Source organism: Salmo salar, chromosome 16, assembly GCF_965601325.2.
Source record: "Salmo salar chromosome 16, fSalSal1, whole genome shotgun sequence".
NCBI classification, from domain to species: domain Eukaryota; kingdom Metazoa; phylum Chordata; class Actinopteri; order Salmoniformes; family Salmonidae; genus Salmo; species Salmo salar.
In genome coordinates, this window is record NC_138306.1 from 78,307,501 (window position 1) to 78,334,034 (window position 26,534).

Here is a 26,534-nt window from a genome sequence, read left to right on the forward strand (position 1 = left end):
TTACAGTGTTTTCCTGCAACATGGAGTGGAGAGTGGAGTAGGAATTTAGCAGAAGCTTATGTAATCAATATGAAATCTCATTATGTGAGTTAGGACATTGTAATATGGTTATTAATGTGTAATGGGAGAGGAACTACATCATAACTACATCATAAGTGATTCATTAACTGCCCAGTGTTTCCACATTTCAATTAAATATGACCTAGAATTAAATAGTTTTCCTTCCAAAATGTTTTAATTGAATATGTTAAAAAGCATCTTTTTTTGTGTTGTGTACCCCAACAACAGAATGGTGGAATGGTGTGAGTATATATCGGTCATTAAACATATTCATGCAAGTAGAACGCGGATTGGCCAGCTCACCCTCCTCTAGACCGCTGATTAGCCAGCTCTTCCTCAGGGAGATGACATCATGCTCTATGAGGAAATAGCAAGCGTTTTTTAAATGGTCTATTTGAGATACAAGTTTGAGGTGGGGTTTTTGAAGTGCTTTTTTCCCCCTCCAATTTATGCTTTGGCCACAAATACGAGTATCCAAGTCAACAAAATTAATTGGATATGAGTTAACAGAATATTAAAAGTGAGCTTTTCACCGTGAAGTTACTTTAAATGAAAATCATCGATTGCAATCAGCATTTGATTTGGTGTCCCATCATAACAAGCCTGTACGTGTCAAGATGCAAGTAGAGAGGTCTAAAGAACAATTATTAAATGTGTTTTTATTATTAATAATAATAGTATCTCTTTAACTAACATTGCAGGTACATAATAAAAAACGAAATGAATCAGAAACAGGAGAGACAACAGAACCGTAATCTTGTCTCAAAATTGTGAAAGTGCCTGGAATAATTCTGTGCTATATATTATTAATTATGATCATCATTAATATCATTATTATGATTACCAGAAAGGTTCATAAAACAAGTTTGCCACTCACTCTGAAAATGCAAACGTATTTTTTTATGAATGTGGCTAGATTGTCTTCATCTTATTATCATTTTTGATTTATATACACAATGTCATAGAATACAGGAAATCCACACCTTAAAGGAGCTCTGTCTCGAATGTATCAAACGTTACTGTGTTTTCTGTTGGGTCAGGCAGGTATGACAGTTGGAAATTGACGTTCTTCTCAGTGATATACCAAGCAGCCAACTGAGTACAGTACATTGAAGAAAAAAGTTAAACCAAACGGAAATTGAAAAACCAATCATTTTTGCAGACCGAGGGGGACATAGACATCTCTTACAGAGTTTACTCATTGTGTATAGGTTAATACTTTGCATAATGTGTGGCACTACAAGGGACTGAATACACTACCTCACTGTTTCTGTTTAGTAGCTGCTAGCACTATGAAGTATCAATAAAACAACGTTACGATATCAGATATTACAGTATATCGAACACCCGTGTCGGATCCCGTAAATGATCGTGTCTTACTTCATAGGGTTAGCCTCACAAGAACTATGTATGAAATGATTGTGGATTGTATGAGAGCACAGTCTCTCACTTTCTTTCTTAGGTTTCCTTGGAGACTGTTTACATCAGTGTAACCATGGCAATGTTATAGGGACATGCGTTGGGTCAGGACCGACCCAACACAGGCCTACTCTCCCCACTAAAGCGCCTCCCAACCAGGCTTTATCAAGTCCTGGTAAAAGAACAACGTTGGGGTCTTTGAGTAGCTCTTATTGTTGCTTAATGGGACTTCATGACATCATATTTTGGCCAATCTGAAACTGGTAAAGCCCTAAAACAAGCCCTAATGTGGATCATGTGGTGTGGATTTCAGATCTTTTTTCTTCACAAGCACAATTTTAGCTTTGGTCTCACTTGCTTGAAAAATAATGAGGATAATCTTGACTTTTCCCGTACCACTACGGACCATTGGATATTTGAATGGGTTTAAATTGAATTTCAGAGGAATCAAAATGGATGAGCATTTATTTGTCACTATGTGTGGAGATACATTTCTCTTGGGTCGAACTCCATGATTTGCTCCTGTATTTTGGTCCGTTTGACAGACTGTCACATGATATGCTAAACATTTCTTCTTCTAGGAACATATGACAACAACACTCTGAACATATCTTGGAAGTCAACTGTGTTCAGTGTGTCGTCTTTTCAAAATGGCTGCTGTCCTTCTCCATAGAAATCAGGGAGGCACTACATCGAGGTTATCTGGTATTCATGTGCGGTGGGGAAATGAAGATACTTTTCACGAATCTGCTTTGATGAACGTTTTCGAGTGTGAACAGTGTTTCTTCTTTTTAAATACATTGACATATATCATAGGTTGAATACATCTAGTTACTATGCACACTCCTCTGTTATGGAAAAGTCTTCAAAACACAAATATACATTGCCCCCCCACCCAACAATGATATTAGGACTTGATGAAAACATCTCAAATTATTTTATATTTTTTCATCTTTCCACTAAGATAAGACATTTAGTGAAGGATTCAAACATCCACTTTGTCTGCTATGCAATTAGGGAACTGCATAGCAAAATAATGTAGAAAACAGAATGCATGTTACTCTATTTCTGTCATTAGTGGGATGAAATGTGAATAAGTATGTACTTCCAAGCAAATATTTTTGTTACAAAAATATACTTTCTCATAAAATAATACACATAGTTGTTCTTAGGGCGATATATGTCTCTGTTAAGCTGAACAGAAAGGCTGTCTTTTGAAAAGAGCATGTCACTATGTTTGCGAAAGCTGCAAAACTTGCACACCAAGTCTAGCACCAGTCTCTATGGTGTCCTGGTGGGTTGGTTCATCTATTCATATCTTGCATACTCCCAGGCCTCTTCATCTGTTGCATAATCTAGTTGTGTTTAATAAGAGTCCCAAATAAAAGAAGATTCCATCTATGTAACCAGGACAACAAAAAAGGACATTTTCTTTCGAATGAAACATCAAAACTTTCCCGCTACAATGCCATAACTGTTAAAAAACAAAGAGCGTTCAAACTACACCAGTTACACTAAAAGTCAAGATCAAAATTACAACAGATCAGCCAATAGACCTCAAAGACCATCGTTTCACTTTCATACCCAAATACAAAAAAATTCAAACCATAAATCCAAACAAACGTAGAAATTTGATGATAAAAACTGGTGAATGAAAGGTCAAAGAAAAACAACAGAAAAATACTGACGCTATAAAGAAATATAAAATATATATACAAGACCCTGTATTCCTTGAGTTTCTGGGTAAATGAACATCGGCATGGTGTCTGTGTGTACAGGCATTTCAAACCAAACGGGTTCTCCTTTTCACGCCAAATCCTCCTTAGTCCTTGTCAAACAAATGTCGTCTTAGTCTGACAGAATGACTTGTCCTGTGTTGGTGATTTCCCCCTGTGAATCCTGGTGCAAATTCCACAGCAGCAGTCTCTAGTCCACTAATGGTCTCCGTAGCAACACCCCCTCCACCACCATCACCACACACTCTGCCAGCTAGTTCTCCCTCTACATACAATATATCCCATCTGTCCCTATGCCAGCCTGGTGCTGTCACCAGATGACACTGGATATACTGGTCTCGCGTGGCAGCAGCGGTAACATGGCGTTATTGGCGTGTGCCTCCTCGATGCTCTGTTCTCTGGGTGTCCTGGCCTGGCCGTGGGGCCTCTGTCCGTTGATCAGAGTCATAGGGATGTTGCAGTAGGTGTGCTGGTCACCCAGGGTGGAGAGGGGAGGCAGGCTGCTGCCAGGGGCCATGTCGTACTCGTAGCTGCGGTAGTAATGTTTCTGCTGCCTCATCTGGGTGTGGTAGTTGACAGTGGAGTTGTGGAAGGTGCTCCGCAAGTCCGGGTGCGCCGTGGCCATGGCGGTGGAGGTGGCGGCTGCCATGGAGATGGCGGAGACGGTCTGGAGCTCGCCAAAAGGGCCCTGCTCGCTGACGTCCAGCACCTGCTCGTTGCTGATGATGGGCTCCATGTGCTTGAAGGGCATCTCGTACTGCAAGTGTTTCCAGAAGTTGGAGCTGAGCTTGTTGCTCTTGGGGCCACGCCACTTGATGACGGTCAGCATCTTGATGGTGTGTTTGAGCGCTTCCACTTCCTGGTAGTTCATGATGCCATGCAGCTCGGCACACTCAATCAGAATCACCTTGATCTCCCCGGTGACCAGCATGTTCCGGAGGCGGGTCTCCAGCTCGAAGATGCTCCAACCCCGCCGCACCACATAATTGGGTGTCATGACGATGATGAGGCGCTTGGATTGGTCAACACAGCGCGCCACGTCCTCGATATAGGCTGGAGAGAGGGAAGGAGAGGCATACAGAGAGAGGGGGGAGGGAAGGAGAGGGATACAGAGAGAGGGGGGAGGGAAGGAGAGGGATACAGAGAGAGAGAGGAGGGAAGGAGAGCGAGAGAAAAAGAAAGAGGCAAGAAAGATATGAAGGAAGTTACAGTATGAAATAATAACACAGCTAAATATAAATATATCATATATATATATATTCTAGTCTGTATGTATAGTATGTAAAACATGGTCTATCATCCACTGGTTGATGCTGCCTGCTATTGTCTTTTATTTAGTTTGACTAGCTAAATAGGATATTTAAATGGAAGTGTATAAATCTAATGCATCATAACAGGATATAGAGCATGCATTTAACATTTAAAAAAATCTATATTGAGAAAAACAGAGAGAATGAGAAATAAGTCAACAAACACAAAACACACTAACATCAGACAATATGTTGACCTATCAGACCCCATAAACACACTGACATCAGACAATATGTTGACCTATCAGACCCCATAAACACACTGACATCAGACAATACGTTGACCTATCAGACCCCATAAACACACTGACATCAGACAATACGTTGACCTATCAGACCCCATAAACACACTGACATCAGACAATACGTTGACCTATCAGACCCCATAAACACACTGACATCAGACAATACGTTGACCTATCAGACCCCATAAACACACTGACATCAGACAATACGTTGACCTATCAGACCCCATAAACACACTGACATCAGACAATACGTTGACCTATCAGACCCCATAAACACACTGACATCAGACAATACGTTGACCTATCAGACCCCATAAACACACTGACATCAGACAATACGTTGACCTATCAGACCCCATAAACACACTGACATCAGACAATACGTTGACCTATCAGACCCCATAAACACACTGACATCAGACAATACGTTGACCTATCAGACCCCATAAACACACTGACATCAGACAATATGTTGACCTATCAGACCCCACAGCCTTGTTAAACACACTGACATCAGACAATATGTTGACCTATCAGACCCCATAAACACACTGACATCAGACAATATGTTGACCTATCAGACCCCATAAACACACTGACATCAGACAATATGTTGACCTATCAGACCCCATAAACACACTGACATCAGACAATATGTTGACCTATCAGACCCCATAAACACACTGACATCAGACAATATGTTGACCTATCAGACCCCATAAACACACTGACATCAGACAATACGTTGACCTATCAGACCCCATAAACACACTGACATCAGACAATACGTTGACCTATCAGACCCCATAAACACACTGACATCAGACAATACGTTGACCTATCAGACCCCATAAACACACTGACATCAGACAATATGTTGACCTATCAGACCCCATAAACACACTGACATCAGACAATATGTTGACCTATCAGACCCCATAAACACACTGACATCAGACAATATGTTGACCTATCAGACCCCATAAACACACTGACATCAGACAATATGTTGACCTATCAGACCCCATAAACACACTGACATCAGACAATATGTTGACCTATCAGACCCCATAAACACACTGACATCAGACAATACGTTGACCTATCAGACCCCATAAACACACTGACATCAGACAATACGTTGACCTATCAGACCCCATAAACACACTGACATCAGACAATATGTTGACCTATCAGACCCCATAAACACACTGACATCAGACAATATGTTGACCTATCAGACCCCATAAACACACTGACATCAGACAATATGTTGACCTATCAGACCCCATAAACACACTGACATCAGACAATATGTTGACCTATCAGACCCCACCGCCTTGTTAAACACACTGACATCAGACAATATGTTGACCTATCAGACCCCATAAACACACTGACATCAGACAATATGTTGACCTATCAGACCCCATAAACACACTGACATCAGACAATATGTTGACCTATCAGACCCCATAAACACACTGACATCAGACAATATGTTGACCTATCAGACCCCATAAACACACTGACATCAGACAATATGTTGACCTATCAGACCCCATAAACACACTGACATCAGACAATATGTTGACCTATCAGACCCCATAAACACACTGACATCAGACAATACGTTGACCTATCAGACCCCATAAACACACTGACATCAGACAATACGTTGACCTATCAGACCCCATAAACACACTGACATCAGACAATACGTTGACCTATCAGACCCCATAAACACACTGACATCAGACAATATGTTGACCTATCAGACCCCATAAACACACTGACATCAGACAATATGTTGACCTATCAGACCCCATAAACACACTGACATCAGACAATATGTTGACCTATCAGACCCCATAAACACACTGACATCAGACAATATGTTGACCTATCAGACCCCATAAACACACTGACATCAGACAATATGTTGACCTATCAGACCCCATAAACACACTGACATCAGACAATATGTTGACCTATCAGACCCCATAAACACACTGACATCAGACAATATGTTGACCTATCAGACCCCATAAACACACTGACATCAGACAATATGTTGACCTATCAGACCCCATAAACACACTGACATCAGACAATATGTTGACCTATCAGACCCCATTAACACACTAACATCAGACAATATGTTGACCTATCAGACCCCATAAACACACTGACATCAGACAATATGTTGACCTATCAGACCCCATAAACACACTGACATCAGACAATATGTTGACCTATCAGACCCCATAAACACACTGACATCAGACAATATGTTGACCTATCAGACCCCATAAACACACTGACATCAGACAATATGTTGACCTATCAGACCCCATAAACACACTGACATCAGACAATACGTTGACCTATCAGACCCCATAAACACACTGACATCAGACAATATGTTGACCTATCAGACCCCATAAACACACTGACATCAGACAATACGTTGACCTATCAGACCCCACAGCCTTGTTAAACACACTGACATCAGACAATACGTTGACCTATCAGACCCCATAAACACACTGACATCAGACAATACGTTGACCTATCAGACCCCATAAACACACTGACATCAGACAATACGTTGACCTATCAGACCCCATAAACACACTGACATCAGACAATATGTTGACCTATCAGACCCCATAAACACACTGACATCAGACAATATGTTGACCTATCAGACCCCATAAACACACTGACATCAGACAATATGTTGACCTATCAGACCCCATAAACACACTGACATCAGACAATATGTTGACCTATCAGACCCCATAAACACACTGACATCAGACAATATGTTGACCTATCAGACCCCATAAACACACTGACATCAGACAATATGTTGACCTATCAGACCCCATAAACACACTGACATCAGACAATATGTTGACCTATCAGACCCCATAAACACACTGACATCAGACAATATGTTGACCTATCAGACCCCATAAACACACTGACATCAGACAATATGTTGACCTATCAGACCCCATAAACACACTGACATCAGACAATATGTTGACCTATCAGACCCCCAGCCTTGTAAACACACTGACATCAGACAATATGTTGACCTATCAGACCCCATAAACACACTGACATCAGACAATATGTTGACCTATCAGACCCCATAAACACACTGACATCAGACAATATGTTGACCTATCAGACCCCATAAACACACTGACATCAGACAATATGTTGACCTATCAGACCCCATAAACACACTGACATCAGACAATATGTTGACCTATCAGACCCCATAAACACACTGACATCAGACAATATGTTGACCTATCAGACCCCATAAACACACTGACATCAGACAATATGTTGACCTATCAGACCCCATAAACACACTGACATCAGACAATATGTTGACCTATCAGACCCCATAAACACACTGACATCAGACAATATGTTGACCTATCAGACCCCATAAACACACTGACATCAGACAATACGTTGACCTATCAGACCCCATAAACACACTGACATCAGACAATACGTTGACCTATCAGACCCCATAAACACACTGACATCAGACAATACGTTGACCTATCAGACCCCATAAACACACTGACATCAGACAATATGTTGACCTATCAGACCCCATAAACACACTGACATCAGACAATATGTTGACCTATCAGACCCCATAAACACACTGACATCAGACAATATGTTGACCTATCAGACCCCATAAACACACTGACATCAGACAATATGTTGACCTATCAGACCCCATAAACACACTGACATCAGACAATATGTTGACCTATCAGACCCCATAAACACACTGACATCAGACAATATGTTGACCTATCAGACCCCATAAACACACTGACATCAGACAATATGTTGACCTATCAGACCCCATAAACACACTGACATCAGACAATATGTTGACCTATCAGACCCCATAAACACACTGACATCAGACAATATGTTGACCTATCAGACCCCATTAACACACTAACATCAGACAATATGTTGACCTATCAGACCCCATAAACACACTGACATCAGACAATATGTTGACCTATCAGACCCCATAAACACACTGACATCAGACAATATGTTGACCTATCAGACCCCATAAACACACTGACATCAGACAATATGTTGACCTATCAGACCCCATAAACACACTGACATCAGACAATATGTTGACCTATCAGACCCCATAAACACACTGACATCAGACAATACGTTGACCTATCAGACCCCATAAACACACTGACATCAGACAATATGTTGACCTATCAGACCCCATAAACACACTGACATCAGACAATACGTTGACCTATCAGACCCCACAGCCTTGTTAAACACACTGACATCAGACAATACGTTGACCTATCAGACCCCATAAACACACTGACATCAGACAATACGTTGACCTATCAGACCCCATAAACACACTGACATCAGACAATACGTTGACCTATCAGACCCCATAAACACACTGACATCAGACAATATGTTGACCTATCAGACCCCATAAACACACTGACATCAGACAATATGTTGACCTATCAGACCCCATAAACACACTGACATCAGACAATATGTTGACCTATCAGACCCCATAAACACACTGACATCAGACAATATGTTGACCTATCAGACCCCATAAACACACTGACATCAGACAATACGTTGACCTATCAGACCCCATAAACACACTGACATCAGACAATATGTTGACCTATCAGACCCCATAAACACACTGACATCAGACAATATGTTGACCTATCAGACCCCATAAACACACTGACATCAGACAATATGTTGACCTATCAGACCCCATAAACACACTGACATCAGACAATATGTTGACCTATCAGACCCCATAAACACACTGACATCAGACAATATGTTGACCTATCAGACCCCACAGCCTTGTTAAACACACTAACATCAGACAATATGTTGACCTATCAGACCCCATAAACACACTGACATCAGACAATATGTTGACCTATCAGACCCCATAAACACACTGACATCAGACAATATGTTGACCTATCAGACCCCATAAACACACTGACATCAGACAATATGTTGACCTATCAGACCCCATAAACACACTGACATCAGACAATATGTTGACCTATCAGACCCCACAGCCTTGTTAAACTGTATGTTCTAAACTGCTGATCTAATGGCTATTAGAGACCTACTGAGTCACAATAACTTCATAGTGATAACAATATGAGAGAAATTGATCTGTGGGTAGGTGTGTGTGTTTGTGTGTGTGTGTGTGTGTGTGAGAGAGAGAGAGAGAGAGAGAGAGAGAGAGAGAGCGAGAGCTAGTGTCTTGTTTGTGTGTGTGTGTGTGTGTGTGTGTGTGTGTGTATGTCTACTATGTGTTTGTGTGTGTGTGTGTGTGTAGGGAAACACACTATACAAGCTGCCCTTTCTAAACACAGTGTTTCTCATGTGTAACAGTATAAATCATAGAGCCAAATGTAGCCATTGTGCGTGTGCCCTACATGCCAGAAGAGCAGAGACTGCTAAAGCCTGCTGTTAGTGAGGCTGCTGGGGTCCTGTCAGAAACAAAGACTCTTCCACTACAGGTTGACAGGATTAACTAAGCTTCCCTTTCTAATCAAAGAGCCCCTACTGTGAGAGGTGCTGCTCTCTGAGCCAACAAGGCTGGCCATCTCTCTCTCTCTCTCTCTCTCTCTCTCTCTCTCTCTCTCTCTCTCTCTAGCTCTCTCTCTCACTCTTTCTCTCTCTCCCTCCCTCTCCCTCCCTCTCCCTCTCTCCATCTCCCTTTCTCCCTCTCACTCCCTCTCACTCACTCCAACTCATTGTGCACCCCTCTACATCTCCCTTGCCCTCCGTATCTCTCCTTCTTGTCTCCCTCCAACCCTTGGGGAGGTTAAAACTCAAAAGAGCTTTTCTCTTTTATGCCTTATGCTCAGCTGAGCCCCTGGGGATAGAGGAGAGCAAGAGAGCAGGCTGATTAGCAGGAGCATAGAGAACAAATCCCTCTCATCAACTCACTATGATAAGTCAGTCCGGATGTTCTCTGTAATTGGACTTTAACGCTGGCAAACACAAGACCCCTTTCCACCCTCTACTATCTCTCTCTCTGCTTCTCTGCTTCTCTGCCTCTTTCTCTCTCTGCTTCTCTGTCTCTGGTTCTCTGCTTCTCTGTCTCTATCTGCTTCTCTGCCCCCTCTCTCTCTCTGCTTCTGTCTCTCTCTGCTTCTCTGCTTCTCTGCCTCTCTATCTCTCTGCTTCTCTGCTCTCTGCCTGTCACTCTCTGCTTCTCTGCCTCTGCAATCCTATCTCTGCTTCTCGTCTCGTGCTCTCTGCTCTCTGTCTCTCTCTCTGCTCTCCCTCTCTCTGCTCTCTGCCTGTCTCTGTCTCTCTCTCGTCTCTCTCTGTCTCTCTCTCTGTCTCTCTGTCTCTCTCTGCTTCTCTCTCTGTCTCTCTGCTTCTCTGTCTCTGCCTCTCTCTGCTTCTCTGTCTGTCTGTCTCTGCTTCTCTCTGCCCTCTCTCGTCTCTCTCGTCTCTCTCCTGCCTCTCTCTCTGCCTCTGTGTCTCTCTCTGTCTCTCTCTGTCTCTCTGTCTCTCTCTAAGCCTCTTTCCTCTCTGATGGTCTTTTTAGAGTAGCACAGTTGGTGTGGCTGGTTGTGGCTGGGTGAGGCTGGGTGTGGTTAGTTGTGGCTGCTTGTGACAGGTTATGGCTGGTTGTGGTTAGTTGTGGCTGGTTGTGGCAGGTTGTGGCTGGTTGTGGCAGGTTGTGGCTGGTTGTGGCTGGTTGTGGTTAGTTGTGTCAGGTTGTGGCTGGTTGTGGCTGGTTGTGGTTAGTTGTGCCTGGTTGTGTCAGGTTGTGGCTGGTTGTGGCTGGTTGTGGCAGGTTGTGGCTGGTTGTGGCTGGTTGTGGCAGGTTGTGGCTGGTTGTGGTTAGTTGTACCTGGTTGTGGTTAGTTGTGGCTGGTTGTGGCTGGTTGTGGTTAGTTGTGGCTGGTTGTGGTTAGTTGTGCCTGGTTGTGGATAGTTGTGGCTGGTTGTGGTTAGTTGTGCCTGGTTGGGGTTAGTTGTGGCTGGTTGTGGTTAGTTGTGGTTAGTTGTGTCAGGTTGTGGCTGGTTGTGGTTAGTTGTGGCTGGTTGTGGTTAGTTGTGGCTGGTTGTGGTTAGTTGTGGCTGGTTGTGTCAGGTTGTGGCTGATTGTGTCAGGTTGTGGCTGGTTGTGGTTAGTTGTGTCAGGTTGTGGCTGGTTGTGGTTAGTTGTGGCTGGTTGTGGCTGGTTGTGGTTAGTTGTGGCTGGTTGTGGCTTGTTGTGGTTAGTTGTGGCTGGTTGTGGCTGGTTGTGGTTAGTTGTGGCTGGTTGTGGTTAGTTGTGGCTGGTTGTGGCTTGTTGTGGTTAGTTGTGGCTGGTTGTGGTTAGTTGTGGTTAGTTGTGGCTGATTGTGGCTGGTTGTGTCAGGTTGTGGCTTGTTGGGTCAGATTGTGGCTGGTTGTGGCTGGTTGTAGTTAGTTGTGGCTGGTTGTTGCAGGTTGTGTCAAGTTGTGGCTGGTTGTGGCAGGTTGTGGCTGGTTGTGGTTAGTTGTGGCTGGTTGTGTCAGGTTGTGGCTGGTTGTGGCAGGTTGTGGCTGGTTGTGGTTAGTTGTGGTTAGTTGTGGCTGATTGTGGCTGGTTGTGTCAGGTTGTGGCTTGTTGGGTCAGATTGTGGCTGGTTGTGGCTGGTTGTAGTTAGTTGTGGCTGGTTGTGGCTGGTTGTTGCAGGTTGTGTCAGGTTGTGGCTGGTTGTGTCAGATTGTGGCTGGTTGTGGTTAGTTGTGGCTGGTTGTGGTTAGTTGTGGCTGGTTGTTGCAGGTTGTGGTTAGTTGTGGCTGGTTGTGGCTGGTTGTGGCTGGTTGTGGCTTGTTGGGTCAGATTGTGGCTGGTTGTGGCTGGTTGTGGTTAGTTGTGGCTGGTTGTGGCTTGTTGGGTCAGATTGTGGCTGGTTGTGGCTGGTTGTGGTTAGTTGTGGCTGGTTGTGGCTGGTTGTGGCTGGTTGTGGCTTGTTGGGTCAGATTGTGGCTGGTTGTGGCTGGTTGTGGTTAGTTGTGGCTGGTTGCGGTTAGTTGTGGCAGGTTGTGGCTGGTTGTGGCTGGTTGTGGCTGGTTGTGCCTGGTTGTGGTTAGTTGTGGCTGGTTGTGGCTGGTTGTGGTTAGTTGTGGCTGGTTGTGGTTAGTTGTGGCTGGTTATGTCAGATTGTGGCTGGTTGTGGCTGGTTGTGGTTAGTTGTGGCTGGTTGTTGCAGGTTGTGTCAGGTTGTGGCTGGTTGTGGCTGGTTGTGATTAGTTGAGGCTGGTTGTGGCTGGTTGTGGCTGGTTGTGGTTAGTTGTGGTTAGTTGTGGCTGGTTGTGTCAGGTTGTGGCAACCAGCTGGTTGTGGCTGGTTGTGGTTAGTTGTGACTGGTTGTGGCTGGTTGTGGTTAGTTGTGGCTGGTTGCGGTTAGTTGTGGCTGGTTGTGTCAGGTTGTGGCAACCAGCTGGTTGTGGCTGGTTGTGGTTAGTTGTGACTGGTTGTGGCTGGTTGTGGTTAGTTGTGGCTGGTTGCGGTTAGTTGTGGCAGGTTGTGGCTGGTTGTGGCTGGTTGTGCCTGGTTGTGGTTAGTTGTGGCTGGTTGTGGCTGGTTGTGGTTAGTTGTGGCTGGTTGGGGTTAGTTGTGGCTGGTTGTGGTTAGTTGTGAATGGTTGTGGTTAGTTGTGGCTGGTTGTGGTTAGTTGTGGCTGGTTGTGCCTGGTTGTGGTTAGTTGTGGCTGGTTGTGGTTAGTTGTGCCTGGTTGTGTCAGGTTGTGGCTGGTTGTGGCTGGTTGTGGCTGGTTGTGGTTAGTTGTGGCTGGTTGTGTCAGGTTGTGGCTGGTTGTGGTTAGTTGTGGCTGGTTGTGGATAGTTGTGGCTGGTTGTGGCTGGTTGTGGTTAGTTGTGGCTGGTTGTGGCTGGTTGTGGCAGGTTGTGGCTGGTTGTGGTTAGTTGTGTCAGGTTGTGGCTGGTTGTGGCTGGTTGTGGTTAGTTGTGCCTGGTTGTGTCAGGTTGTGGCTGGTTGTGGCTGGTTGTGGCAGGTTGTGGCTGGTTGTGGCTGGTTGTGGCAGGTTGTGGCTGGTTGTGGTTAGTTGTACCTGGTTGTGGTTAGTTGTGGCTGGTTGTGGCTGGTTGTGGTTAGTTGTGGCTGGTTGTGGTTAGTTGTGCCTGGTTGTGGATAGTTGTGGCTGGTTGTGGTTAGTTGTGCCTGGTTGGGGTTAGTTGTGGCTGGTTGTGGTTAGTTGTGGTTAGTTGTGTCAGGTTGTGGCTGGTTGTGGTTAGTTGTGGCTGGTTGTGGTTAGTTGTGGCTGGTTGTGGTTAGTTGTGGCTGGTTGTGTCAGGTTGTGGCTGATTGTGTCAGGTTGTGGCTGGTTGTGGTTAGTTGTGTCAGGTTGTGGCTGGTTGTGGTTAGTTGTGGCTGGTTGTGGCTGGTTGTGGTTAGTTGTGGCTGGTTGTGGCTTGTTGTGGTTAGTTGTGGCTGGTTGTGGCTGGTTGTGGTTAGTTGTGGCTGGTTGTGGTTAGTTGTGGCTGGTTGTGGCTTGTTGTGGTTAGTTGTGGCTGGTTGTGGTTAGTTGTGGTTAGTTGTGGCTGATTGTGGCTGGTTGTGTCAGGTTGTGGCTTGTTGGGTCAGATTGTGGCTGGTTGTGGCTGGTTGTAGTTAGTTGTGGCTGGTTGTTGCAGGTTGTGTCAAGTTGTGGCTGGTTGTGGCAGGTTGTGGCTGGTTGTGGTTAGTTGTGGCTGGTTGTGTCAGGTTGTGGCTGGTTGTGGCAGGTTGTGGCTGGTTGTGGTTAGTTGTGGTTAGTTGTGGCTGATTGTGGCTGGTTGTGTCAGGTTGTGGCTTGTTGGGTCAGATTGTGGCTGGTTGTGGCTGGTTGTAGTTAGTTGTGGCTGGTTGTGGCTGGTTGTTGCAGGTTGTGTCAGGTTGTGGCTGGTTGTGTCAGATTGTGGCTGGTTGTGGTTAGTTGTGGCTGGTTGTGGTTAGTTGTGGCTGGTTGTTGCAGGTTGTGGTTAGTTGTGGCTGGTTGTGGCTGGTTGTGGCTGGTTGTGGCTTGTTGGGTCAGATTGTGGCTGGTTGTGGCTGGTTGTGGTTAGTTGTGGCTGGTTGTGGCTTGTTGGGTCAGATTGTGGCTGGTTGTGGCTGGTTGTGGTTAGTTGTGGCTGGTTGTGGCTGGTTGTGGCTGGTTGTGGCTTGTTGGGTCAGATTGTGGCTGGTTGTGGCTGGTTGTGGTTAGTTGTGGCTGGTTGCGGTTAGTTGTGGCAGGTTGTGGCTGGTTGTGGCTGGTTGTGGCTGGTTGTGCCTGGTTGTGGTTAGTTGTGGCTGGTTGTGGCTGGTTGTGGCTGGTTGTGGTTAGTTGTGGCTGGTTGTGGTTAGTTGTGGCTGGTTGTGTCAGATTGTGGCTGGTTGTGGCTGGTTGTGGTTAGTTGTGGCTGGTTGTTGCAGGTTGTGTCAGGTTGTGGCTGGTTGTGGCTGGTTGTGATTAGTTGAGGCTGGTTGTGGCTGGTTGTGGCTGGTTGTGGTTAGTTGTGGTTAGTTGTGGCTGGTTGTGTCAGGTTGTGGCAACCAGCTGGTTGTGGCTGGTTGTGGTTAGTTGTGACTGGTTGTGGCTGGTTGTGGTTAGTTGTGGCTGGTTGCGGTTAGTTGTGGCTGGTTGTGTCAGGTTGTGGCAACCAGCTGGTTGTGGCTGGTTGTGGTTAGTTGTGACTGGTTGTGGCTGGTTGTGGTTAGTTGTGGCTGGTTGCGGTTAGTTGTGGCAGGTTGTGGCTGGTTGTGGCTGGTTGTGCCTGGTTGTGGTTAGTTGTGGCTGGTTGTGGCTGGTTGTGGTTAGTTGTGGCTGGTTGGGGTTAGTTGTGGCTGGTTGTGGTTAGTTGTGAATGGTTGTGGTTAGTTGTGGCTGGTTGTGGTTAGTTGTGGCTGGTTGTGCCTGGTTGTGGTTAGTTGTGGCTGGTTGTGGTTAGTTGTGCCTGGTTGTGTCAGGTTGTGGCTGGTTGTGGCTGGTTGTGGCTGGTTGTGGTTAGTTGTGGCTGGTTGTGTCAGGTTGTGGCTGGTTGTGGTTAGTTGTGGCTGGTTGTGGATAGTTGTGGCTGGTTGTGGCTGGTTGTGGCTGGTTGTGGTTAGTTGTGGCTGGTTGTGGCTGGTTGTGGCAGGTTGTGGCTGGTTGTGGTTAGTTGTGCCTGGTTGTGGTTAGTTGTGGCTGGTTGTGGCCCGTTGTGGCGGGTTGTGGTTAGTTGTGGCTGGTTGTGTCAGGTTGTGGCGGGTTGTGGCTGGTTGTGGCTGGTTGTGGTTAGTTGTGCCTGGTTGTGGTTAGTTGTGGCTGGTTGTGGTTAGTTGTGGCTGGTTGTGGCTGGATGTGTCAGGTTGTGGCTGGTTGTGGTTAGATGTGGCTGGTTGTGGTTAGTTGTGGCTGGTTGTGTCAGGTTGTGGCTGGTTGTGTCAGGTTGTGGCTGGTTGTGGCTGGTTGTGGCTGGTTGTGGTTAGTTGTGGCTGGTTGTGTCAGGGGGCGGTTGTGGTTAGTTGTGGTTAGTTGTGGCTGATTGTGGCTGGTTGTGTCAGGTTGTGGCTGGTTGTGTCAGATTGTGGCTGGTTGTGGTTAGTTGGGGTTAGTTGTGTCAGATTGTGGCTGGTTGTGGTTAGTTGGGGTTAGTTGTGGCTGGTTGTTGCAGGTTGTGGCTGGTTGTGGCTGGTTGTGGCTGGTTGTGTCATGTTGTGGTTAGTTGTGGCTGGTTGTGGCAGGTTGTGGCTGGTTGTGTCATGTTGTGGTTAGTTGTGGCTGGTTGTGGCTGGTTGTGGCTGGGTGTGGTTAGTTGTGGCTGGTTGTGGTTAGTTGTGGCTGGTTGTGGTTATTTGTGGCTGGTTGTGGTTAGTTGTGGCTGGTTGTGCCTGGTTGTGGTTAGTTGTGCCTGGTTGTGGTTAGTTGTGGCTGGTTGTGGTTAGTTGTGGCTGGTTGTGTCAGGTTGTGGTTAGTTGTGGCTGGTTGTGGCAGGTTGTGGCGGGTTGTGGCGGGTTGTGGCTGGTTGTGGCTGGTTGTGGTTAGTTGTGGTTGGTTGTGGCTGGTTGTGGTTAGTTGAGGCTGGTTGTGGCTGGTTGTGGCTGGTTGTGGTTAGTTGTGGCTGGTTGTGGCTGGTTGTGGTTAGTTGTGGCTGATTGTGGCTGGTTGTGTCAGGTTGTGGCTTGTTGGGTCAGATTGTGGCTGGTTGTGGCTGGTTGTAGTTAGTTGTGGCTGGTTGTTGCAGGTTGTGTCAAGTTGTGGCTGGTTGTGGCAGGTTGTGGCTGGTTGTGGTTAGTTGTGGCTGGTTGTGTCAGGTTGTGGCTGGTTGTGGCAGGTTGTGGCTGGTTGTGGTTAGTTGTGGTTAGTTGTGGCTGATTGTGGCTGGTTGTGTCAGGTTGTGGCTTGTTGGGTCAGATTGTGGCTGGTTGTGGCTGGTTGTAGTTAGTTGTGGCTGGTTGTGGCTGGTTGTTGCAGGTTGTGTCAGGTTGTGGCTGGTTGTGTCAGATTGTGGCTGGTTGTGGTTAGTTGTGGCTGGTTGTGGTTAGTTGTGGCTGGTTGTTGCAGGTTGTGGTTAGTTGTGGCTGGTTGTGGCTGGTTGTGGCTTGTTGGGTCAGATTGTGGCTGGTTGTGGCTGGTTGTGGTTAGTTGTGGCTGGTTGTGGCTTGTTGGGTCAGATTGTGGCTGGTTGTGGCTGGTTGTGGTTAGTTGTGGCTGGTTGTGGCTGGTTGTGGCTGGTTGTGGCTTGTTGGGTCAGATTGTGGCTGGTTGTGGCTGGTTGTGGTTAGTTGTGGCTGGTTGCAGTTAGTTGTGGCTGGTTGTGGCTGGTTGTGCCTGGTTGTGGTTAGTTGTGGCTGGTTGTGGCTGGTTGTGGCTGGTTGTGGTTAGTTGTGGCTGGTTGTGGTTAGTTGTGGCTGGTTGTGTCAGATTGTGGCTGGTTGTGGCTGGTTGTGGTTAGTTGTGGCTGGTTGTTGCAGGTTGTGTCAGGTTGTGGCTGGTTGTGGCTGGTTGTGATTAGTTGAGGCTGGTTGTGGCTGGTTGTGGCTGGTTGTGGTTAGTTGTGGTTAGTTGTGACTGGTTGTGGCTGGTTGTGGTTAGTTGTGGCTGGTTGCGGTTAGTTGTGGCTGGTTGTGTCAGGTTGTGGCAACCAGCTTGTTGTGGCTGGTTGTGGTTAGTTGTGACTGGTTGTGGCTGGTTGTGGTTAGTTGTGGCTGGTTGTGGTTAGTTGTGGCAGGTTGTGGCTGGTTGTGGCTGGTTGTGCCTGGTTGTGGTTAGTTGTGGCTGGTTGTGGCTGGTTGTGGTTAGTTGTGGCTGGTTGGGGTTAGTTGTGGCTGGTTGTGGTTAGTTGTGAATGGTTGTGGTTAGTTGTGGCTGGTTGTGGTTAGTTGTGGCTGGTTGTGCCTGGTTGTGGTTAGTTGTGGCTGGTTGTGGTTAGTTGTGGCTGGTTGTGCCTGGTTGTGGTTAGTTGTGGCTGGTTGTGGTTAGTTGTGGCTGGTTGTGTCAGGTTGTTGTTAGTTGTGGCTGGTTGTGGCAGGTTGTGGCTGGTTGTGGCTGGTTGTGGTTAGTTGTGTCAGGTTGTGGCTGGTTGTGGCTGGTTGTGGCAGGTTGTGGCTGGTTGTGGTTAGTTGTACCTGGTTGTGGTTAGTTGTGGCTGATTGTGGCTGGTTGTGGTTAGTTGTGGCTGGTTGTGGTTAGTTGTGCCTGGTTGTGGATAGTTGTGGCTGGTTGGGGTTAGTTGTGGCTGGTTGTGGTTAGTTGTGGCTGGTTGTGGTTAGTTGTGGCTGGTTGTGTCAGGTTGTGGCTGATTGTGTCAGGTTGTGGCTGGTTGTGGTTAGTTGTGTCAGGTTGTGGCTGGTTGTGGTTAGTTGTGGCTGGTTGTGGCTGGTTGTGGTTAGTTGTGGCTGGTTGTGGCTTGTTGTGGTTAGTTGTGGCTTGTTGTGGCTGGTTGTGGTTAGTTGTGGCTGGTTGTGGCTGGTTGTGGCTGGTTGTGGTTAGTTGTGGCTGGTTGTGGCTGGTTGTGGTTAGTTGTGGCTGGTTGTGGCTGGTTGTGGTTAGTTGTGGCTGGTTGTGGCTTGTTGTGGTTAGTTTTGGCTGGTTGTGGTTAGTTGTGGTTAGTTGTGGCTGATTGTGGCTGGTTGTGTCAGGTTGTGGTTAGTTGTGCCTGGTTGTGGTTAGTTGTGGCTGGTTGTGGTTAGTTGTGGCTGGTTGTGGCTGGATGTGTCAGGTTGTGGCTGGTTGTGGTTAGATGTGGCTGGTTGTGGTTAGTTGTGGCTGGTTGTGTCAGGTTGTGGCTGGTTGTGTCAGGTTGTGGCTGGTTGTGGCTGGTTGTGGCTGGTTGTGGTTAGTTGTGGCTGGTTGTGTCAGGTTGTGGTTAGTTGTGGTTAGTTGTGGCTGATTGTGGCTGGTTGTGTCAGGTTGTGGCTGGTTGTGTCAGATTGTGGCTGGTTGTGGTTAGTTGGGGTTAGTTGTGTCAGATTGTGGCTGGTTGTGGTTAGTTGGGGTTAGTTGTGGCTGGTTGTTGCAGGTTGTGGCTGGTTGTGGCTGGTTGTGGCTGGTTGTGTCATGTTGTGGTTAGTTGTGGCTGGTTGTGGCAGGTTGTGGCTGGTTGTGTCATGTTGTGGTTAGTTGTGGCTGGTTGTGTCAGGTTGTGGCAACCAGCTGGTTGTGGCTGGTTGTGGTTAGTTGTGGCTGGTTGTGGCTGGTTGTGGTTAGTTGTGGCTGGTTGTGGTTAGTTGTGGCAGGTTGTGGCTGGTTGTGGCTGGTTGTGCCTGGTTGTGGTTAGTTGTGGCTGGTTGTGGCTGGTTGTGGTTAGTTGTGGCTGGTTGGGGTTAGTTGTGGCTGGTTGTGGTTAGTTGTGAATGGTTGTGGTTAGTTGTGGCTGGTTGTGGTTAGTTGTGGCTGGTTGTGCCTGGTTGTGGTTAGTTGTGGCTGGTTGTGGTTAGTTGTGCCTGGTTGTGTCAGGTTGTGGCTGGTTGTGGCTGGTTGTGGCTGGTTGTGGTTAGTTGTGGCTGGTTGTGTCAGGTTGTGGCTGGTTGTGGTTAGTTGTGGCTGGTTGTGGTTAGTTGTGGCTGGTTGTGGCTGGTTGTGGTTAGTTGTGGCTGGTTGTGGCTGGTTGTGGCAGGTTGTGGCTGGTTGTGGTTAGTTGTGTCAGGTTGTGGCTGGTTGTGGCTGGTTGTGGTTAGTTGTGCCTGGTTGTGTCAGGTTGTGGCTGGTTGTGGCTGGTTGTGGCAGGTTGTGGCTGGTTGTGGCTGGTTGTGGCAGGTTGTGGCTGGTTGTGGTTAGTTGTACCTGGTTGTGGTTAGTTGTGGCTGGTTGTGGCTGGTTGTGGTTAGTTGTGGCTGGTTGTGGTTAGTTGTGCCTGGTTGTGGATAGTTGTGGCTGGTTGTGGTTAGTTGTGCCTGGTTGGGGTTAGTTGTGGCTGGTTGTGGTTAGTTGTGGTTAGTTGTGTCAGGTTGTGGCTGGTTGTGGTTAGTTGTGGCTGGTTGTGGTTAGTTGTGGCTGGTTGTGGTTAGTTGTGGCTGGTTGTGTCAGGTTGTGGCTGATTGTGTCAGGTTGTGGCTGGTTGTGGTTAGTTGTGTCAGGTTGTGGCTGGTTGTGGTTAGTTGTGGCTGGTTGTGGCTGGTTGTGGTTAGTTGTGGCTGGTTGTGGCTTGTTGTGGTTAGTTGTGGCTGGTTGTGGTTAGTTGTGGCTGGTTGTGGCTGGTTGTGGCTGGTTGTGGTTAGTTGTGGCTGGTTGTGGCCTGTTGTGGTTAGTTGTGGCTGGTTGTGGTTAGTTGTGGTTAGTTGTGGCTGATTGTGGCTGGTTGTGTCAGGTTGTGGCTTGTTGGGTCAGATTGTGGCTGGTTGTGGCTGGTTGTAGTTAGTTGTGGCTGGTTGTTGCAGGTTGTGTCAAGTTGTGGCTGGTTGTGGCAGGTTGTGGCTGGTTGTGGTTAGTTGTGGCTGGTTGTGTCAGGTTGTGGCTGGTTGTGGCAGGTTGTGGCTGGTTGTGGTTAGTTGTGGTTAGTTGTGGCTGATTGTGGCTGGTTGTGTCAGGTTGTGGCTTGTTGGGTCAGATTGTGGCTGGTTGTGGCTGGTTGTAGTTAGTTGTGGCTGGTTGTGGCTGGTTGTTGCAGGTTGTGTCAGGTTGTGGCTGGTTGTGTCAGATTGTGGCTGGTTGTGGTTAGTTGTGGCTGGTTGTGGTTAGTTGTGGCTGGTTGTTGCAGGTTGTGGTTAGTTGTGGCTGGTTGTGGCTGGTTGTGGCTGGTTGTGGCTTGTTGGGTCAGATTGTGGCTGGTTGTGGCTGGTTGTGGTTAGTTGTGGCTGGTTGTGGCTTGTTGGGTCAGATTGTGGCTGGTTGTGGCTGGTTGTGGTTAGTTGTGGCTGGTTGTGGCTGGTTGTGGCTGGTTGTGGCTTGTTGGGTCAGATTGTGGCTGGTTGTGGCTGGTTGTGGTTAGTTGTGGCTGGTTGCGGTTAGTTGTGGCAGGTTGTGGCTGGTTGTGGCTGGTTGTGGCTGGTTGTGCCTGGTTGTGGTTAGTTGTGGCTGGTTGTGGCTGGTTGTGGCTGGTTGTGGTTAGTTGTGGCTGGTTGTGGTTAGTTGTGGCTGGTTGTGTCAGATTGTGGCTGGTTGTGGCTGGTTGTGGTTAGTTGTGGCTGGTTGTTGCAGGTTGTGTCAGGTTGTGGCTGGTTGTGGCTGGTTGTGATTAGTTGAGGCTGGTTGTGGCTGGTTGTGGCTGGTTGTGGTTAGTTGTGGTTAGTTGTGGCTGGTTGTGTCAGGTTGTGGCAACCAGCTGGTTGTGGCTGGTTGTGGTTAGTTGTGACTGGTTGTGGCTGGTTGTGGTTAGTTGTGGCTGGTTGCGGTTAGTTGTGGCTGGTTGTGTCAGGTTGTGGCAACCAGCTGGTTGTGGCTGGTTGTGGTTAGTTGTGACTGGTTGTGGCTGGTTGTGGTTAGTTGTGGCTGGTTGCGGTTAGTTGTGGCAGGTTGTGGCTGGTTGTGGCTGGTTGTGCCTGGTTGTGGTTAGTTGTGGCTGGTTGTGGCTGGTTGTGGTTAGTTGTGGCTGGTTGGGGTTAGTTGTGGCTGGTTGTGGTTAGTTGTGAATGGTTGTGGTTAGTTGTGGCTGGTTGTGGTTAGTTGTGGCTGGTTGTGCCTGGTTGTGGTTAGTTGTGGCTGGTTGTGGTTAGTTGTGCCTGGTTGTGTCAGGTTGTGGCTGGTTGTGGCTGGTTGTGGCTGGTTGTGGTTAGTTGTGGCTGGTTGTGTCAGGTTGTGGCTGGTTGTGGTTAGTTGTGGCTGGTTGTGGATAGTTGTGGCTGGTTGTGGCTGGTTGTGGCTGGTTGTGGTTAGTTGTGGCTGGTTGTGGCTGGTTGTGGCAGGTTGTGGCTGGTTGTGGTTAGTTGTGCCTGGTTGTGGTTAGTTGTGGCTGGTTGTGGCCCGTTGTGGCGGGTTGTGGTTAGTTGTGGCTGGTTGTGTCAGGTTGTGGCGGGTTGTGGCTGGTTGTGGCTGGTTGTGGTTAGTTGTGCCTGGTTGTGGTTAGTTGTGGCTGGTTGTGGTTAGTTGTGGCTGGTTGTGGCTGGATGTGTCAGGTTGTGGCTGGTTGTGGTTAGATGTGGCTGGTTGTGGTTAGTTGTGGCTGGTTGTGTCAGGTTGTGGCTGGTTGTGTCAGGTTGTGGCTGGTTGTGGCTGGTTGTGGCTGGTTGTGGTTAGTTGTGGCTGGTTGTGTCAGGTTGTGGCTGGTTGTGGTTAGTTGTGGTTAGTTGTGGCTGATTGTGGCTGGTTGTGTCAGGTTGTGGCTGGTTGTGTCAGATTGTGGCTGGTTGTGGTTAGTTGGGGTTAGTTGTGTCAGATTGTGGCTGGTTGTGGTTAGTTGGGGTTAGTTGTGGCTGGTTGTTGCAGGTTGTGGCTGGTTGTGGCTGGTTGTGGCTGGTTGTGTCATGTTGTGGTTAGTTGTGGCTGGTTGTGGCAGGTTGTGGCTGGTTGTGTCATGTTGTGGTTAGTTGTGGCTGGTTGTGGCTGGTTGTGGCTGGGTGTGGTTAGTTGTGGCTGGTTGTGGTTAGTTGTGGCTGGTTGTGGTTAGTTGTGGCTGGTTGTGGTTAGTTGTGGCTGGTTGTGCCTGGTTGTGGTTAGTTGTGCCTGGTTGTGGTTAGTTGTGGCTGGTTGTGGTTAGTTGTGGCTGGTTGTGTCAGGTTGTGGTTAGTTGTGGCTGGTTGTGGCAGGTTGTGGCGGGTTGTGGCGGGTTGTGGCTGGTTGTGGCTGGTTGTGGTTAGTTGTGGTTGGTTGTGGCTGGTTGTGGTTAGTTGAGGCTGGTTGTGGCTGGTTGTGGCTGGTTGTGGTTAGTTGTGGCTGGTTGTGGCTGGTTGTGGTTAGTTGTGGCTGATTGTGGCTGGTTGTGTCAGGTTGTGGCTTGTTGGGTCAGATTGTGGCTGGTTGTGGCTGGTTGTAGTTAGTTGTGGCTGGTTGTTGCAGGTTGTGTCAAGTTGTGGCTGGTTGTGGCAGGTTGTGGCTGGTTGTGGTTAGTTGTGGCTGGTTGTGTCAGGTTGTGGCTGGTTGTGGCAGGTTGTGGCTGGTTGTGGTTAGTTGTGGTTAGTTGTGGCTGATTGTGGCTGGTTGTGTCAGGTTGTGGCTTGTTGGGTCAGATTGTGGCTGGTTGTGGCTGGTTGTAGTTAGTTGTGGCTGGTTGTGGCTGGTTGTTGCAGGTTGTGTCAGGTTGTGGCTGGTTGTGTCAGATTGTGGCTGGTTGTGGTTAGTTGTGGCTGGTTGTGGTTAGTTGTGGCTGGTTGTTGCAGGTTGTGGTTAGTTGTGGCTGGTTGTGGCTGGTTGTGGCTTGTTGGGTCAGATTGTGGCTGGTTGTGGCTGGTTGTGGTTAGTTGTGGCTGGTTGTGGCTTGTTGGGTCAGATTGTGGCTGGTTGTGGCTGGTTGTGGTTAGTTGTGGCTGGTTGTGGCTGGTTGTGGCTGGTTGTGGCTTGTTGGGTCAGATTGTGGCTGGTTGTGGCTGGTTGTGGTTAGTTGTGGCTGGTTGCAGTTAGTTGTGGCAGGTTGTGGCTGGTTGTGCCTGGTTGTGGTTAGTTGTGGCTGGTTGTGGCTGGTTGTGGCTGGTTGTGGTTAGTTGTGGCTGGTTGTGGTTAGTTGTGGCTGGTTGTGTCAGATTGTGGCTGGTTGTGGCTGGTTGTGGTTAGTTGTGGCTGGTTGTTGCAGGTTGTGTCAGGTTGTGGCTGGTTGTGGCTGGTTGTGATTAGTTGAGGCTGGTTGTGGCTGGTTGTGGCTGGTTGTGGTTAGTTGTGGTTAGTTGTGACTGGTTGTGGCTGGTTGTGGTTAGTTGTGGCTGGTTGCGGTTAGTTGTGGCTGGTTGTGTCAGGTTGTGGCAACCAGCTTGTTGTGGCTGGTTGTGGTTAGTTGTGACTGGTTGTGGCTGGTTGTGGTTAGTTGTGGCTGGTTGTGGTTAGTTGTGGCAGGTTGTGGCTGGTTGTGGCTGGTTGTGCCTGGTTGTGGTTAGTTGTGGCTGGTTGTGGCTGGTTGTGGTTAGTTGTGGCTGGTTGGGGTTAGTTGTGGCTGGTTGTGGTTAGTTGTGAATGGTTGTGGTTAGTTGTGGCTGGTTGTGGTTAGTTGTGGCTGGTTGTGCCTGGTTGTGGTTAGTTGTGGCTGGTTGTGGTTAGTTGTGGCTGGTTGTGCCTGGTTGTGGTTAGTTGTGGCTGGTTGTGGTTAGTTGTGGCTGGTTGTGTCAGGTTGTTGTTAGTTGTGGCTGGTTGTGGCAGGTTGTGGCTGGTTGTGGCTGGTTGTGGTTAGTTGTGTCAGGTTGTGGCTGGTTGTGGCTGGTTGTGGCAGGTTGTGGCTGGTTGTGGTTAGTTGTACCTGGTTGTGGTTAGTTGTGGCTGATTGTGGCTGGTTGTGGTTAGTTGTGGCTGGTTGTGGTTAGTTGTGCCTGGTTGTGGATAGTTGTGGCTGGTTGGGGTTAGTTGTGGCTGGTTGTGGTTAGTTGTGGCTGGTTGTGGTTAGTTGTGGCTGGTTGTGTCAGGTTGTGGCTGATTGTGTCAGGTTGTGGCTGGTTGTGGTTAGTTGTGTCAGGTTGTGGCTGGTTGTGGTTAGTTGTGGCTGGTTGTGGCTGGTTGTGGTTAGTTGTGGCTGGTTGTGGCTTGTTGTGGTTGGTTGTGGCTGGTTGTGGCTGGTTGTGGTTAGTTGTGGCTGGTTGTGGCTGGTTGTGGCTGGTTGTGGTTAGTTGTGGCTGGTTGTGGCTGGTTGTGGTTAGTTGTGGCTGGTTGTGGCTGGTTGTGGTTAGTTGTGGCTGGTTGTGGCTTGTTGTGGTTAGTTGTGGCTGGTTGTGGTTAGTTGTGGTTAGTTGTGGCTGATTGTGGCTGGTTGTGTCAGGTTGTGGTTAGTTGTGCCTGGTTGTGGTTAGTTGTGGCTGGTTGTGGTTAGTTGTGGCTGGTTGTGGCTGGATGTGTCAGGTTGTGGCTGGTTGTGGTTAGATGTGGCTGGTTGTGGTTAGTTGTGGCTGGTTGTGTCAGGTTGTGGCTGGTTGTGTCAGGTTGTGGCTGGTTGTGGCTGGTTGTGGCTGGTTGTGGTTAGTTGTGGCTGGTTGTGTCAGGTTGTGGCTGGTTGTGGTTAGGTGGCTGATTAGTTGCTGGCTGCAGTTGTGGCTGGTTGTGTCGACGGTTGTGGTCGTTGGTTGTGGTCAGATTGTGGCTGGTTGTGGTTAGTTGGGGTTAGTTGTGGCTGGTTGTTGCAGGTTGTGGCTGGTTGTGGCTGGTTGTGGCTGGTTGTGTCATGTTGTGGTTAGTTGTGGCTGGTTGTGGCAGGTTGTGGCAGGTTGTGTCATGTTGTGGTTAGTTGTGGCTGGTTGTGGCTGGTTGTGGCTGGGTGTGGTTAGTTGTGGCTGGTTGTGGTTAGTTGTGGCTGGTTGTGGTTAGTTGTGGCTGGTTGTGGTTAGTTGTGGCTGGTTGTGCCTGGTTGTGGTTAGTTGTGCCTGGTTGTGGTTAGTTGTGGCTGGTTGTGGTTAGTTGTGGCTGGTTGTGTCAGGTTGTGGTTAGTTGTGGCTGGTTGTGGCAGGTTGTGGCGGGTTGTGGCGGGTTGTGGCAGGTTGTGGCGGGTTGTGGCGGGTTGTGGCTGGTTGTGGTTAGTTGTGGCTGGTTGTGGCTGGTTGTGGTTAGTTGAGGCTGGTTGTGGCTGGTTGTGGTTTGTTGTGGCTGGTTGTGGTTAGTTGTGGCTGGTTGTGGTTAGTTGTGGTTAGTTGTGGCTGGTTGTGTCAGGTTGTGGCTGGTTGTGGCAGGTTGTGGCTGGTTGTGGCTTGTTGTGTCAGGTTGTGTCTGGTTGTGGCCTGGTTGTGGTTAGTTGTGGTTAGTTGTGGCTGGTTGTGGCAGGTTGTGGCTGGTTGTGGCTGGTTGTGGCTGGTTGTGGTTATGGTTGTGGTTAGTTGTGGCTGGTTGTTGCAGGTTGTGTCAGGTTGTGGCTGGTTGTGGCTGGTTGTGTCATGTTGTGGTTAGTTGTGGCTGGTTGTGGCTGGTTGTGGTTAGTTGTGGCTGGTTGTGGTTAGTTGTGACTGGTTGTGGCTGGTTGTGGTTGGTTGTGGCTGGTTGTAGTTAGTTGAGGCTGGTTGTGGCTGGTTGTGGCTGGTTGTGGTTAGTTGTGGCTGGTTGTGGCTGGTTGTGGTTAGATGTGGCTGGTTGTGGTTAGTTGTGGCAGGTTGTGGCTGGTTGTGGTTAGTTGTGGCTGGTTGTGCCTGGTTGTGGTTAGTTGTGGCTGGTTGTGGT

At 48.1% G+C, this 26,534-nt stretch overlaps 1 protein-coding gene across 2 annotated transcripts in view; it reads right to left on the bottom strand.

Moving 5' to 3' along the window:
• Window positions 1-704: 704 nt before the first annotated feature.
• Window positions 705-26,534, bottom strand: part of LOC106574938 (interleukin-1 receptor accessory protein-like 1-B) — a 343,657-nt gene continuing 317,827 nt past the window's right edge. For both annotated transcript variants that reach the window (XM_045697956.2, XM_045697955.2), the window contains one exon: window positions 705-4,268. In XM_045697956.2, the coding sequence (XP_045553912.1) occupies window positions 3,526-4,268 (743 nt within the window). In that variant the 3' untranslated portion in view covers window positions 705-3,525. The remainder of the gene's footprint in view (window positions 4,269-26,534) is intronic.